At 36.3% G+C, this 16089-nt stretch overlaps 3 protein-coding genes across 7 annotated transcripts in view; 2 read left to right on the top strand and 1 right to left on the bottom strand.

Annotated features, from left to right (window-relative positions):
• Window positions 1–16089, bottom strand: part of LOC117239573 (monocarboxylate transporter 10-like) — a 300758-nt gene that overhangs the window by 209033 nt on the left and 75636 nt on the right. The gene's annotated exons all lie outside the window — the stretch shown is intronic.
• On the top strand, window positions 1337–5278 carry LOC117239715 (nose resistant to fluoxetine protein 6-like). The gene is made up of 13 exons (XM_033505513.1): window positions 1337–1632; window positions 2151–2395; window positions 2632–2825; window positions 2948–3069; window positions 3215–3457; window positions 3554–3761; window positions 3838–4003; window positions 4090–4169; window positions 4242–4337; window positions 4412–4541; window positions 4617–4791; window positions 4914–5056; window positions 5135–5278. Exons 1-13 carry the CDS (start codon window positions 1410–1412, stop codon window positions 5276–5278), a joined length of 2169 nt encoding a protein of 722 aa, XP_033361404.1. The 5' UTR covers window positions 1337–1409.
• LOC117239576 (nose resistant to fluoxetine protein 6-like) lies at window positions 8674–14967 on the top strand. Its single transcript, XM_033505263.1, has 13 exons — window positions 8674–8899; window positions 11444–11688; window positions 11891–12084; window positions 12701–12822; window positions 12967–13209; window positions 13311–13515; window positions 13592–13757; window positions 13844–13923; window positions 13996–14091; window positions 14166–14295; window positions 14371–14545; window positions 14629–14771; window positions 14842–14967. Exons 1-13 carry the CDS (start codon window positions 8674–8676, stop codon window positions 14965–14967), a joined length of 2151 nt encoding a protein of 716 aa, XP_033361154.1.

The raw sequence follows: 16089 nt of genomic DNA, 5'->3' as shown, positions 1-16089 counted from the left end.
CGTCCAATGAAAAATCGACTAGAAACTTAAAAATTTTGGTTACAGAGGAGTTTCATTACTTTCATGTGCTGCCATCATAGCAGCCACGTTTCGATTAGGTAAATTACTATTCGGAAGTAGCCGTGTTTACGATACGCTTGGGTATTGAGAACACGATAGACATGGAAAATTAAAAACGTTGTCACTATTGCTAAAAGGAACTTTCCCACTGAAACTGACGTCATAAAATTGCTTAGGAAGATTCCTACGTTTTGGTCGTTTCGAACGGGACAATCGTTACTTTCTTTTGGACATTATGCAGGCGAAATTTTGATTGGATAAATCGTGGAAGGTGTACTGTGTGTATTTTATAAAAATTTGCACTTCGATGATAGAATCCCACAGAAAAAGGAAGTGAATTAAATGTAGAGTTACCTTTATACATTGTGCTACTATTGTCTTAAATTCCAGAAATGTTTATTCCCGATACTGGTTATCACTGACGTATATTCATGCTATTTCGTAACGTTGTTTTTAATTGCTACTATGTTATCATATTTAACGGTTTGCAACATACTGTTCACTTGGAAATGAATAGTCAGACTATCGGAATTGAAATAATTTTGTAATATAATTTAACAGCTCAGTTAATGCTCTACAGAGTTGGTCAAAGAAGGAGTAGATTATTGCGTAATTATTGAATTTATTATAATTATGATTTTTTTTGATCGAATACAACGCCATACATACAAAGCCGATATCTAAGCTGGAAAACTAATCTATAACTTTCTGACCGCGGCCAAAAAAAAATGTAAGGCGCGAGATAAAGCAATAGATTGATGATCTTCAGTTACCGCGGCTCCAGGAAAGAAATAAGCATTTTAAAGCGATATATTTAAACACACTCGCATTATAATAGCAGCAATGAGCAATAAAATTATGGAAATTCCAAGAAGGAGGCTAGCTCAGACTTCCGCGTCAAAAGCTTTAATCATAAACATATTAGTAATTATATCGGCCGAACCTAGTTGGCTGACAGTTCCGGAACCTCACTTGGAAAATGAAATATAAGGTAAAAAGAAACGAACATCGGAGGCAAACGTTTCAAATAACTAATACTGGATTACAAAATTGGATCAGACGAAATAACATGAAAAACTAAAGCAATTAAAATAATTGTGATATTTTACATCATAAATGGTGTGTCCTGTAGCGACTATGCATTGTCGGCTGCAATCTTATCGGAAACCTCTCTAGTTTCATTTGACATTCGAGCCCCGTTCGACACAGCAGCATATGCAATCGCACATAGTACCGAAAGAGCAGCAACCTGTTTTATTGCAAAAAAGAAAACAAAATACATTCGCGTGGCTGCCGATATTCCTCGATAGTCAATTATAATAATTCAAGTGTAAATCTCATTTCAAAGTATGAAGTGCGGAAGAATTTCGTGGACATGGTTATCCCTGCTATCTTTAACAAGCTTTTACGTGTCAATAAAAGCGACCGAACTAGACCCGATGGCCACAAGGAAGATACTTCCAGTGTACGCGGTTCTGGAAAATGCTGATCTTCTAAATTCCAGCAGATGTCGGACGGAGATAGACGAATTTCGGAATGCAGTGGATAACCAGATACTTTGGGCTCTAAGAGGTTAATAGAACTTTTAAGATATATAGCCGAATTCGATTCCGCGAAGCTACCGCCAGTCAATTACAGCAAAAAGAAAGAAGGAGGCAAACCAAACGAAATACGTATAACCGACCGTGATTCAAAAAAATGTATATCGTGTTTGCGATTGTGTTTCGTGACATGTTCTCGATGAACATGCTTATACCGCGGAAAATTCAAATCAAAAACAATAGAAACAACTCCTGTGCAACCGCGAAGATTCTTCTGATCACGGTACCATCACGCTACGTTGTGATTGTGTAAGATGCGTAATTTTTTATCGAGCCATTTCCCGACATTGCGACTTCCCTCATACGTTGCATAAGAAACTAGTTCCTTCGTACAGGGCGTGTAAAAGCTGCGATCGTCGTTGTCATAGTTTTTCCGATCAGCTGATGCTGTTGGCTTCAAACGGTGCGATTAATTTTAACACCGCATCAGATCCTTATTACCAATTGTATCACGAGCAGTTTCCAATGAGAGATCATGTGTTTTTTAAGCATTGGATACCAGTGGCGTACCATCCGGAGGATTTGTCGTCGGAAACAACCATTGGTTAGGAGACCGACTAGGTTGCAAGCTTTTCTCTGAAAATCGCACGGTATTTCTATCGGAGAAAATACGAAAGAACAATTCCATATACCGGAACCCGAATGAGGAGTATTCACCTTTTGAGTTTCGTTTTTTTATTGCACGTGCGCGGCACAATAGCACTGTGCAATATCATATAGAAGTAGAAGACGAAGTAAGCAAATGGATATTTTAGAATTAGTATCTCGATTGTATATCTCTAACGATTCAAGTTGCAATGCGAATTACAATCAGTATGTAGCCAGTTTCTGCAGTCAATTAAGCATTTATCGCATTAAAATAATATTGATAGATGATATCATTAATATTAAAATATTTCATGAAATTTACGTGCGAATTTTTACGGTCACGACGGACGATCAGAAAATTGAGAAACTGCATCCATTTTAGGATTTGATCACGCTTGGACTTTGCTTACCGGCATCCTGCAGCATAGGCGATGTTACCACTATGCTCGATAAAGTATTTCGTAATGAGACACTTTTCATTGGAAAACTTTTTAACATACACCTCAAGCTGATCGAAGTCTCCGATTTGGTGGATGATGGTCAATGGCTACTCTCTGCGGAAATGATCTGCATCATGTACGTACACTTCAAACTCGCAATTTGAAACTTGAATTTTTGTCACTTCAGATATATATTACATAGGTCAAGATCTGCATCCGATAAAATATCACCTAGAAACGTTAAAATTATGATTACAGAGGAGTTTTGCTATCGTTGTGTGTTACCGTAATAGCGGCCACAGTGTACGACGTTTTCGTATATCGAAAGCGTTTGAATAACGAAGGGGGAAAGCTTACATTCGAAAGTAACAACGCGATACGTAAGCTACACATACATTGATACTTTATATTAACTATTATTTAACTATTACTTAAAACTGCGCTCACGTTACCAATCTTACTGACTATTATCGCCTCGAGTTTATTTCATGGGAATCTATGTAACGTACGACTAACTTCCAACAGCATTGAACAACGGAATAGATGAGAAACGCGAAACCGACAATGAGGAATCGGCACCCCGCGAGTCGGAGCAGCTGAATCGTTTCAGCCAACGCCTTCTGTGCTTTTCATTTCTTACTAATGTAGAGGAAATATTTAAGCTGGAAAAGAGTGAAGATAAACTACGCTTATTCTACGGTTTGAAAACGGTGACTATGGTATGGATTATTCTGGGGCACATATTATTCTTCGGATTTCATGTTATGAGTAAGAAACGAATTTTAACGATGTTTTAATTTTACTACTCCGATCCGATTTCTGATCTATCATGTATTTTTTTAATACAGTCACTCATGTACACAGGTAACACATGGCTTGTATATACAATGGACGACCTTATACTGTTGCAAATCATAAGCAACTTCACATTATCGGTTGATACGTTTTTCTTTATGAGTGGTTTTCTGTTATCATATACATTTCTGAAGGAAAGACGAAAATATCAGGGGATTCCGCCTATAACAAAAAGGATGAATGAATTTTTTCAAAAGATTGTCAAACGATATATAAGGTAAAGTATAGTATCAGTGCTTAATTGATTCTATCGATGAGATTTTGATGATAAAATAAATACATTAACTTGGAAGGCTTACACCTGCATATTTCGTTGTCATACTGATAACGATATTGAATTTTACCTGGGACGATCATGTCTCAGTACTTCTTCCCATTGAGCATCCACATACAAAGTGTTCCAAATATTGGTGGACTAACATACTTTACATCAACAACTTCTATAGATGGGATGAGCTAGTACGTATACTTTCTCAGATAATCTATTGCAAACATCGTTCGCGTTATTACAAAAGAATCGTTTCGGAGAGAAATACTGTTTGCAGTGTCTCACATGGAGTTGGTACTTGCCCAATGATATGCAGTTCTTCGTATTTGGTACTTTTCTCCTAATGTTATCGGTCACGTGAGTTTCTAATTTCGATTTTTAATCCTTCAGTGTCTAGTCGTACCTGGTCTCTAAAATCAATTATTTCAGGCATTACAATATCGCCATGGGCATAGGCATTGTAACGCTACTCTCATCGATAGGATCACTAGTTTACACGGGATACACTCTTAATTACCAGCCTACGTAAGCATACAAAATGTTTAACATTCTTTATAACATAAGGAATTTGTAAATATACGTTACATTAACTTTCGTAGACTAGACGGACAATATAGAACGATGTCAGAGATTTATATACGACCATGGTGTAGAATACCGCCATATCTCATAGGAATGGCCACATGCCACCTTCTTACAAAATGGAATTACAAATTGCATTTTTCAAAAGTAATGTATACTGTTTGTTCGTTAGACTTATATTTTTCTGCATCTTTCAATAGCGTGATTAAATTTATGTTTCAGAAAAGCTTAATCGTTGGTTGGTCCTTGGCAATTTTATGTAACTGTTCGATTCTCTTCGGACTCGCGAACAGGAACATATCCTTTGGTCTCTCCATTCTTTATTTGGCCCTCAGTAGAACATGCTGGGCACTAGGTATTGCCTGGCTTGTAGTTGCATGCACTACGAATAATGGCGGTAAGTAGATATTTTTCATGTCACTCAGTAATACGTTAATGTCATTCATTGTCACCCTTTGAATAATGCGAATTATTTAACGTTTTATGAACTACACCCAAGTATATTTGTTACGTTTGCAGGTATCGTGAACAAAATCTTATCGCTGGATATTTTCATTATTTTGGGTAAATTAACGTATGGTGCTTATCTCCTTAACCCTGTTACTATACTTTTGGCTTACTCTTTAAATTATTATGTTTTATACATTAATATCGTCACCTTTGTAAGTATAATGAAACTATTTCATTCCGGTAATTTCGACGTAATGTTAGTATCACGAAATAACGTTTCTGCTTTTCAGGGCATTTACTCCATTGCAATGATTACTTGTAGTTTCAGTGCTTCTATTCTGTTATCCGCAACAATCGAAATGCCGTTTATATCACTTCTGCGATTGAATATTAGTGCACGAAGAAGAACGAATGAAGTTGGTAGCAAAAATTAGTCTCAGTCGTCCAATTATCAAACTTATGACAAGAACTTAGCCTTTCATGTGTCGAAATATTGAAAAACATATCTTTATGACAGTGATCTCTGAACCTAATGTAATTGAATGTTTCATAACGTTTTCTGGCTCATTATTCACAATGTTGTTTAATTTATTAAAATGACTGGGAAGAAGAATTAATTAAGGGAATCACTTGCGGCAAAATCTTACACGTTCTTCTTTATTGACGAGGATATTGTACATAGGAAAGTGATTTTGACGAAAAAATAAGCTCATATACAAATAAATATAGATCATTGAAAAAGGAGAAAAAGTCATTGCCGTGCAGTACACAGGTGACCTTCTCGCAGTTGTTTTTCGTTCCTAACACTGCCAGTTGCCTTGCGTGTTAAAAACAAAAGCCTTAGAGAACATAATAAAAAACGCGTGGATAATGATACAAGATTACATTACAAAACCATGAGATGAGTAAAAAATGATCGAAACCTAATCCATTATTCAGGATTTAAATGCACATAGTGTTCGAGACGAGAAAGTGATGTAGCAGCAAAGATTATTTGCTGCAAAGAAGGGAGGCTGACAAACATTATTTATCAGTACGAATAACTGTCACACTTAATTTAAGCGGACGGTATATTAAGTGTTTGATGTGGTATGTCAATTTGAACGTAAGCGCAGACTTATCCGAAAAAGAAGTCCGATAACATCTCGGACGAGACATGTTGGCAACGATAAGACACGCTGATTGGTTATTTAAATGTTTTGGAATTTGCGAGGATGTTCGATTCAATGTCATTAGTCATTCTCTTTTTACAAGTGATGAGACCACTACTACTGGCACCTGGGTTACGTAGCGACTCGAAAAATTCATGCCAAAATAAGAAGTGAGAGAAAGAGAGAAGAGTCACAAATCGCTGATCATTGCAGAAAACTGTTAATTTTTTAAGCTATAGAATAAGTGTTCAATGGCTTCATAACGTTATTAATGCTAGGAGAGACAGAATTTTGTGGGTTCAACTATAAAAAATTGCAAAAATGTATCTATATAAATGGATAATAATATAATAATAATATATAACATATAATATAATAATATAATATAATAATATAGTAATATAAATATAGAATATGAAATAAAGTATACGATGAAATTCTGCCTCGGTGTATTAAATTTGGTCTACAATAAAGTATGCAGGACATTAGTATGGAACACAGACTGAGCAATACAACGGTAGGTAAAAATACCAAATTTCAATAACGTCACGGATCAACAGGTATCCAATCGGAACTCTTCGCAACTTATTTTCGTAAGAAGCGATTCTCAATAGATATGAGGTGAAAGGAAATGAATGTCACGAATAACTACTTGCAATACAGGAGTTTGAGAACGTCAATTATCCCAACTAATTGAGAGATAAAAAAGTTTCTATAAGCTGTTTTTCAGATAATTGATTCGAGAAGAATCAAAATTACGGGAGATATAGAGAATAACACAATCCGTCATAGATATAACGAAATGATCCCTACTAAAATAAATGATTGTATTCCATCTGTCACGTTTTGTGCTATCATTCCAACCCAACGTATCTGCATATCTTCATTCGTGTCAATATTGTCTGCAGAAAGAATACATAAAACTAATTTGGCTCGCATTTTCATTTAGATGGTTACATGACATACTCTCAGCGCGGATTAGGTGTGGTTTGTGTGGTACGACTTTTCACGTTTTGCACAACAAAGAAATACAATCTTTTAAACTGAATCTTATATAAAATCGTAAAACTCCCACACCATTATCGCCAGCAATTAGTGGATAATAATATACATCGCAATAAATCTTTCTCGTAGCGTCTCTTAAAAGATTCAATTACCGTCTGTACCTCTGACTGTATCACCTAAATAGTTATGCGTTACAATTTCACTTCGAATTAGCCAACATTACAAGAATAAATGGGCCGAAATAACTTGTTCCGTCCGAAGAAACAAAACTTTGCGAGAACGACACGGTAACACCCAAAATCATTCCATTGAACATTCATAGCAGTATTTTGCATTTCTATGCGCATCGTCGTTTCAATAGCGAAATGCATCATTATGACGAATTTTCTTTTCAATCTTGTAATTTTTCAATTTAGCGGAGTATGACGGTTCCATCGAACTTAGTATCGTGATTCTGACTAAGAACACTGAGGAATGAATTTATCATAAAATGCTAATTGTGAAGTTTTTGCATTCGGTGTGAAACCAATCAGCGCACGGATGCCGCGTAAGTAGATTCGGCAGCCTCGTATCGATCAAATGGAAACGTCGATGGGAGGATTAGTGTCGACATTAGAGACGGTTAATTCAGTTTCGTTCGTGACTTCGAATCGTCAACTTCTCCACCAGACTTTGCGTAAGAACAGTTCACTTTCACAGATAGAGTCTCACTGAAACTACTTATTACGATAACATCCTCTCCACCAGACATGGAGTAAAAAAGCAGACATTTTTGCAGAGAATATCGTCAAGGAAAACTAGAAAATCATGCTTTTTTCAATTTATATTGTTGATAAAGTTGTATATGTCATCCCCATCGCTCAATTCGCCAAAGTTTTTCTCCTTCACATTGCAAACAAAACACGACTTCCAAGTTTCTTTTGATGCAACTCTTAGCACAAACGTCTGCAGTATCGCGCGCCGTCGTTACACTTTCTGTTAGAGTATTAATTTTTTAAATGAATTAAATATGTAAGTAGAAAATGGCCCCACTTTGCTGTTCTTCTCACCTTGGTTCCAATTCACACACATATCAATATTTATAATATTAGCGACAATACATACCATTCTACTCCTGCAATGAGGTAACTGGTACTGTAAGAGCACAAAACATCCGTAAAGTTGACACCCCACAATTTTTTTCAAAATTGGTGCATTTCGGGAACCGTTAGTTCTAGAAAGAAAAGTTTGGCAGGTTCGGTATTGTGTCACAAATATCTACAACGATCAAATACTGACCGAGAAAAACCGAAAAAAATGAAAATTTGCCCAACAGAGTATCGGCGTGCTAATAATTTCGGTAAGCCACGTGCCGACAACAGTACTGCAATAATTTAATTGGGGTTCCGTAACTGGGCGATAATCAAGAAGATGAAATAATTGAAATGATTGTCAGCGTCCTACGTCATAAATTGTGCGTTCCTTGATGAATACAGCTACTTATTCCGCGATCTTCCTAAAAAATGTTGGTACCCAATAGATAAACTGAACTTTTCATTCATATTATCGACCATAGTATCGAAAGTGCTACAATGTAGTTCATCGTATAAGAGAGAATAATGGTCATTTGTATGGTTGACCATTTTTTTCATTAGAGATTTTCAATGATCCGAGTGCAAATCCTATTCCAGATCATGCAGTACGGAAAACTATCGTCGTGGATATGGTTATCCCTTTTATCTTTAACAAGCTTTCACGTGTCAATACAAGCGACCACGCTAGATCCAGTGACCATGAGGCAGGTACTTCCAGCGTACGCGGTTTTGGAAAATGTGGATCTTCTAAATTCCAGCAGATGTCGGACGGAGCTTGATGAATTTCGTAATGCTGTTGACAACCAGATATTTTGGGGTCTAAGAGGTAAACAGAACTTTTAAGGTAGTGTGAATGAATTTCTACTGCCGGCCAATTGCGTACAAAAGGAAGGATAAAACAAATCACATTAAATATATAACACATAATCGTATAACCATAACATACCAACGTACAAACATAAACGGATATAGAATTCGAATAACTATACATCGTGCTTGTGGCTGTGTTTCGTGACATGTCGCATCCCTTGTTTGCATTTAAGACGCATTTACACCGTGAAAAATTAATAACAGTAAAAACAACTCTTATGCAACCGCCAGAATTCTTCTAGCGACGATTATGTCGCGGTTGTATCAGCTGCATAATTTTAAGTCAAGTTGAACCTCGACCCTTAGACTTTCTTCGCACCTTGCGCAAGAAACTTATTCCTTCGTTTGAAGTGCGGAAAGGTGACGGCCATAGTAGTAGCTGTTTTTCTTATTCTAACGAACAGAATTTTCTGACTTTAAACACGAAACGCCAAGTTCTGCATTCAACTTCCTAACCGCCTAAAATTCTTATCGCCAATTGTATCATCAGATGTTTCCAACGCAGTATCATATATTCTTTAAGCTTTGGACACCAGTGGCGTACCACCCGGGGGATTTGTGAAAGGGCACAATTATTTGTTAGGAGATCGTATAGGTTACACCATTCTCTCTCAAAATCGCACGCTGTTTGTCTCGGAGGGGAAACAGAAGAACAATACGATATATCGCAACCCGAACGAGGAGCATCCACCCTTTACGTTCCGTTCTTTTTATTGGATGCATGCGACACTATAGCACTGAGCAATATCACCAAGAAATTCCGGACGAAGTAAGCACGTACATATCTCATGTACCAGATTAGCATAACGAATCAGATATATAGTGCAGAATTTTACGTCTGCGACGAACGTTTTTGTAAGGATTTAATTACACTTGGACTTTGTTTACCGGCATCCTGCACCAAACACGATGTAGCTATAATGCTAGCTAAAGTCATCCATAATGAAACGCTTTTCATTGGAAAACTTTTTGCCATAAACTTCAGACTCCTCGAAGTCACTGATTTGGTGAATGATTATCAATGGTTCCTCTCTTTAAAGATCATCTCCATCATGTACGTAAATTTCAAGCTCCTAATCGATAGTAGACATCTTACAGTAACATCGAGTAGAAACCTTAAAACTTTGATTACAGAGGAGTTTTGTTATTGTTGTGTACTACCGTGACAGCGGCCATAGCATACGATATTTTTGGCCATCGAACCCGTGTAAACAACGAAAATGAAATCGTTGCGCTTCTGAATGAAAATACGAAGGATAAACGATACGTACTTGGTATTTAGTATTATTTAAACACGTTCGAGCAACCGATGTTACTAATTTTTATCGCCTCGAGTTTATTTCGTGGGAATCTTTTATGTGACGTAGGGTTAACTTCGAATAACACACTTCGTTGCTTTTTCATTCTATCCGTTCTGTTCTATCCCAATCGTCTGAATAATGCAGCAATGTTTTGTGATTTTCAACTTTAATTGATCAGCACTTTTAATATTCATCTAGAATATCGACGATGACTAATCACGAGGAAGGTTTTATTAAATTAATTTAAAATACAAAATTGGAATGTTAGGTAAACAGCATGCATATATGTATGGAAATATATAAATAATAATATATAATATATATAACTCTTCGCTTTATACTCGTCCTTTTCACGTTTCATTTATTCAATGAATATTCCGAATTTAATAGTATAAAGAATCAATCTGAATTGTATTCGCGAAGCGAATCTCGATTTCCGATTATGTAAAATCGTATTTTCCCACCTGCAAAAACGTTTCTCGTATAGTATACTGATAGAATTGTATAGAATAATGAGTATTAATCGAATGCAGAATTTTTAACACTTTTGACGTAGATCTTATTGTCAACTGTCATCGCTTTTACTGAGTCTCTTACTGCGCATCTCATAATTATGGACAGTTGAAATTATCTGCGTATATTCCTGTTCGTAATTATTCCAAGTTTGTAATTAAGTTTGAATAAAGTATAGTATTCGGACTGCAAAACTCTTGCCATCATTAGAGACAAACATTTTCTTTCTTTTTTTATTGTTTAATTTGTATTTTACAATTTGTCCAACTGGACATTTGGTAAATTTTCCTAACTTAATTGCTAAATAAAATGTGGACGGCTACTCCTAGCGAGATACCATCTTTAAGTTTGACCAGAAAACAAAAATAAGCGGTTTTGAAATTTTAGTCTTATGAGTATTTGATCGACAAAGGTCTTAACTGTAGAAAATTATAGTTTTGGATCGGTGATGTGTCACAAAAACAAAGCGAAAAATTGAGTTTGATTGAGAACAAATTAATTTGTTTGTTCGAAGCGCGTAGAAGCGGCGATCGCCGTTGTTGTTCTTTTACCGATCAACTGCAACTGATGGCTTTAAATACGCAAGTCCAAACGGTGAGCTTAATTCTCCCATCGCTTCAGATTCTTGTCACCAATTTTATCACAAACTGTTTCGAGTATATTATGGTAGCATGTGTCTTTTTAAGCATTGGACACCAGTGGCATGCCATCTGAGGGATTTATCAACGGAAACAATTATTGGTTAGGAGATCGTCTAGTTTGCACCAACCTCTCTGTAAATCGCACGCTGCTTATCTCGGAGGAAAAACAAAAGAACGATTCGATATACCAGAACCCGAACGAGGAGTATCCACCCTTTGAGTTTCGTTTTTTTATTGCACGCATGCGGCACTATAGCACTGTGCAATATCATGTAGGAATAGAAGACGAAGTAAGCACATTCTTATTTTACAGGTTGCATCTCAAATTTATATTTCCAATGATTCAAGCTGTAACGCTACTTGCAATCAGTATATAGCCCATTTAGACAGCAGATTAAGGATGCACTCGATTAACAGAGTCCATAAGATTCACGTACAGCCCTTTACAATCCTAATGGACCATCAGAGATTTAAGAGATTGCGTTTTTTTAGGATTTGATCACGCTTGGACTTTGTTTACCAGCATCCTGCAGTAAACGCGATGTAGCCACGATGGTGGATAAAATATTGCACGACAAGACTCTTCTCATCGGCAAACTTTTTGCTATACACTTCAGGCTCATCGAAGTCTCCGACTTGACGAATGATTATCAATGGCTTCTCTCTGCGAAGATCATCTCCATCCTGTATGTAAATTCCAACCGAGTAATTACAAATTCGAATTTTTGTTGACGATTCAAGTACTATGTACAGGGTGTATAAAAAGTAAGCGTAAAGCTACCGCAGCGTGATTCTACATCTCAGGATTGGTGGAGATTTGTAAAAGAATGTTCTTGTAAAATTGAGTGGCAATGTTTGTTGAGGTCAACATCTTTTTATTGTTACTCATTACGAAGATGAAAAACCTGCAAGGAACCGTGGTTCGCGAACAACCTAATCTTTTATATCAATTCATTTTTACAAGCTTTGTCTGAAATATTTTTTTAGTTTGCACAGTTAAGTAGTTATAAGAGGAAATACCTTAAGCAAGGGGAGTTAGCTTCGTGAAAGTGTTGAAAGATATTAAAAGAAACGTATTATGCACTGAAAATTAGGTTTTAGATAGGCCACCTGATGTAATACTAGTCGATCTGTTTCATGGGGCTACGTAAGGGCAAAAGCGATGTCAATGACACCAACTAACTAACTCTAGCAATGTTATGAAATGTTAACAAAGCTATTATCGCAAGAATAAATGTGTGTCTGGAGGTGGATGGAAAACTCTTTAAACATTTAATAAAATAATTTTAATAATTATTACAGAGGAGTTTTGCTATTGTTATGTGTTATCGTGGTAGCAGCCACAATATACGACGTCTTCGTCCATCGAAAGCGTTCAAAGAACGAAAGGATATGCCTTACGGTCGCAAATAACATCATGCACGGTAAGCCACACATACATACATCGATACGTGGTATTAAAATATTATTTAACAAATAATTTCGCTCAAATAACCAATCTTATTGATCCTTATCGCCTCCAGCCTATTTCATAATAATCTATGTAACGTATGATTAACTTCGAACAGAGGTGAAAAACGAAATAGGAGATAAATGCGAAACCGTTGACGAAGAACCGGCAACCGAAAAGTCGAAGCAACAGAACGGTATCGGCCAATATCTTCTGTGTTTTTCATTCACCGCCAATGTAAAGCAAATATTTAAACAGCAAAAGGGTGCAGATGGTTTCCGTATTTTCCACGGAATGAAAATATTAGGAACCTTGATACTTATTCTGTACCACACAGCCACCTATTCAGGTCATGTTTTGGGTAAGAAATGAATTTTAATCGTTCCTTAATTCTGCTAACCCGATCCGGCTTCTAATCTAACAAGTTTGTTTTTTATCCATTTCATACAATCACGTGCACAGGTAACAAAGCGCGCATTGCATCAAAAGATGATTTATTCGGGCATGTCATAACAAACCTCGTATTTGTGGTGGATACGTTTTTCTTCATCAGTGGTTTTCTATTGTCATATACATTTCTGAACGGACAACGAAAACAAAAGGGAACCCCGCCTATGGCAGGAAGGATAAATGAATTTATTCAAAAGATTGTCAAACGATATATAAGGTAAAGTATAGTATCAATGCTAAATTTGTTCTATCGATGAGATTTTGATGATAAAATAAATACATTAACTTGGAAGGCTTACACCTGTATATTTCGTCGTTATACTAATAGTGATATTGAATTTTACCTGGCATGATCATGTCTCCATACTTCTTTCCACTGAGTATCCAAATGCTAAGTGTTCCAAATATTGGTGGACTAACATACTTTACTTCAACAACTTCTACAGGTGGAATGAGCTAGTACGTATACTTTCTTAGATAATTTATTGCAAACATCGTTCGCGTTACTACGAAAGAATCGTTTCGGAGAGAAATACTGTTTGCAGTGTCTCACATGGAGTTGGTACTTGCCCAATGATATGCAGTTCTTCGTATTTGGTACTTTTCTCCTAATGTTATCGATCACGTGAGTTTCTAATTTCGATTTTTAATCCTTCAGTGTCTAGTCGTACCTGGTCTCTAAAATCAATTATTTCAGGCATTACAATATCGCCATGGGCATAGGCATTGTTACGCTACTCTCATCGATAGGATCACTCGTTTACACGGGATACACTCTTAATTACCAGCCTACGTAAGCATACAAAATGTTTAACATTCTTTATAACATAAGGAATTTGTAAATATACGTTACATTAACTTTCGTAGACTAGACGGACAATATAGAACGATGTCAGAGATTTATATACGACCGTGGTGTAGAATACCGCCATATCTCATAGGAATGGCCACATGCCACCTTCTTACAAAATGGAATTACAAATTGCATTTTTCAAAAGTAATGTATACTGTTTGTTCGTTAGACCTATATTTTTCTGCATCTTTCAATAGCGTGATTAAATTTATGTTTCAGATAACCTTAATCGTTGGTTGGTCCGTGGCAATTTTATGTAATTGTTCGATTCTCTTCGGACTCGCGAACAGGAACATATCCTTTGGTCTCTCCGTTCTTTATTTGGCCCTCAGTAGAACATGCTGGGCATTAGGTATTGCTTGGCTTGTAGTTGCATGCACTACGAATAATGGCGGTAAGTAGATATTTTTTAAGTCAGCCATCTAATGCAATAATGTCATTGTTCGTATTGTAAAAATATATTCTTTATGTTTGCAGGTATCGTGAACAAGATCTTATCGCTAGATATCTTCTCTCGTTTGAGTAAATTATCGTATACTATTTATCTCATACATCCTGTTCTAGTAATGTCGATATATTCCGTACGTAATTATCCTTTACTCGCTGATGAGATCCTGTTTGTAAGTACATACACTAATATCATTCGAACACGTGTTAGCATGACGTAATAACGTGTCCTTTATTTTTCAGGGCGCTATGTTTTCTATGATAGTTCTTATTAGTTTCATCATCTCTATTCCGTTAACCGCAGCAACGGAAATACCGTTTATGTCGCTCCTTCGACTGTACAATCATTCGCAGAAAAGAACGAAATAAATAAATATATAGTGATAAATATTTCCAAGCTTTCTAATTAGTAAACTAATGAAAAGAAGTCGCTCTTTCGTGCGACCGCACACATTACACAAGCAGTCGGAATTTCCAAACATTTCGTTCTAATACGATACTCTGTGCGCGTAATGTGATTCGTTGCTTCAGGAAACATTCACAATTTTATTCAATATTTCATAATAAAAACTTGGGGAGGAGGATCAATTTATAAAATCATTCGCACAAAAGATGCAAATGTTTTTGTTTATCAACTATCGTTTTGTACGTAGCGAAGTAATTCGAGCGAAAACACCAAGCTTATATACAAATAATTTCACATCACTGAAAGATACGAAAAAATGTTTGTTGTGCTATGAGCAAAGGAAGCAATATGTCCTACGCAGTGCCAGCAACGTCATTGATCGATTTCCACGAGTAGCCTGTTCACGGCGACCTCCTTCGAGTTGTTTTTCGAGATATTCCTGAAACTAACAGTTTTCTTGTTCGTAAATAAACAAAACTTTTGGAGAAGACAATTTAAAAAACGCATAAACAACGATTCAAGTTCACCCGTGAAAAACAAGTCACAACAATGTTTTGCATACCAACTGTCGCATACTGCAATGAGTGTGAATATCTACGATACAAACTTTTCCATGCTTTGATACATCTCATGCTAACGAGTTGCATTAGAACAATCTGCAAACAGACTGGTACGATAAAAACTGGCTCTACTCACGTAGAATCATAACTAGACAGTTTTTTATTCCACATCTCTCTGTATCTATGACTGCGATGATTATAATAAACGTACAACGATGTTTCATATACCCGCTAAATGAAAATATGCTAAATGTACAAAGGTATAAGTAACGAAAAACCGTGATATCGATAGAAAGTGTGCGTTAAACGCAATGGGAACCTGTCGACTTATTTGACACACGCAGTCGATGAACTGCAAATATGCTGGGTATCTATCCAAGTTACTGTGATGTTGGTCAGAATGGCCGCTTCTTCAAAATATGTCCTTAGGCTTACATATCACTTTTGTTGGACATATATAATACTTAATATAATCGTGTGTCTATGCTATTAATTTATTTATTTTTATAAGCCTTTGATGATTCT

This window comes from Bombus vosnesenskii, unplaced genomic scaffold (assembly GCF_011952255.1).
Source record: "Bombus vosnesenskii isolate JDL3184/JDL3185 unplaced genomic scaffold, Bvos_JDL3184-5_v1.1 scf7180000014105, whole genome shotgun sequence".
In the NCBI taxonomy this organism is placed as follows: Eukaryota; Metazoa; Arthropoda; class Insecta; order Hymenoptera; family Apidae; genus Bombus; species Bombus vosnesenskii.
Note: the sequence above shows the minus strand (reverse complement) of the source record. Positions and strands in the feature narration are given on the sequence as shown.

What these genes read in the sequence shown, in the direction of transcription:
- LOC117239715 (XM_033505513.1), top strand. Translation starts at nt 1,410, where the DNA reads ATGAAGTGCGGAAGAATTTCGTGGACATGGTTATCCCTGCTATCTTTA. An exon ending in ATATAGAAGTAGAAGACGAA is followed by an intron (nt 2,396 to 2,631) that starts GTAAGCAAATGG and finishes CATCCATTTTAG; the next exon opens with GATTTGATCACGCTTGGACT. An exon ending in ATGCACTACGAATAATGGCG is followed by an intron (nt 4,792 to 4,913) that starts GTAAGTAGATAT and finishes TTACGTTTGCAG; the next exon opens with GTATCGTGAACAAAATCTTA.
- LOC117239576 (XM_033505263.1), top strand. Translation starts at nt 8,674, where the DNA reads ATGCAGTACGGAAAACTATCGTCGTGGATATGGTTATCCCTTTTATCT. An exon ending in ATTGTCAAACGATATATAAG is followed by an intron (nt 13,516 to 13,591) that starts GTAAAGTATAGT and finishes TTAACTTGGAAG; the next exon opens with GCTTACACCTGTATATTTCG. An exon ending in TCTACAGGTGGAATGAGCTA is followed by an intron (nt 13,758 to 13,843) that starts GTACGTATACTT and finishes TACTGTTTGCAG; the next exon opens with TGTCTCACATGGAGTTGGTA.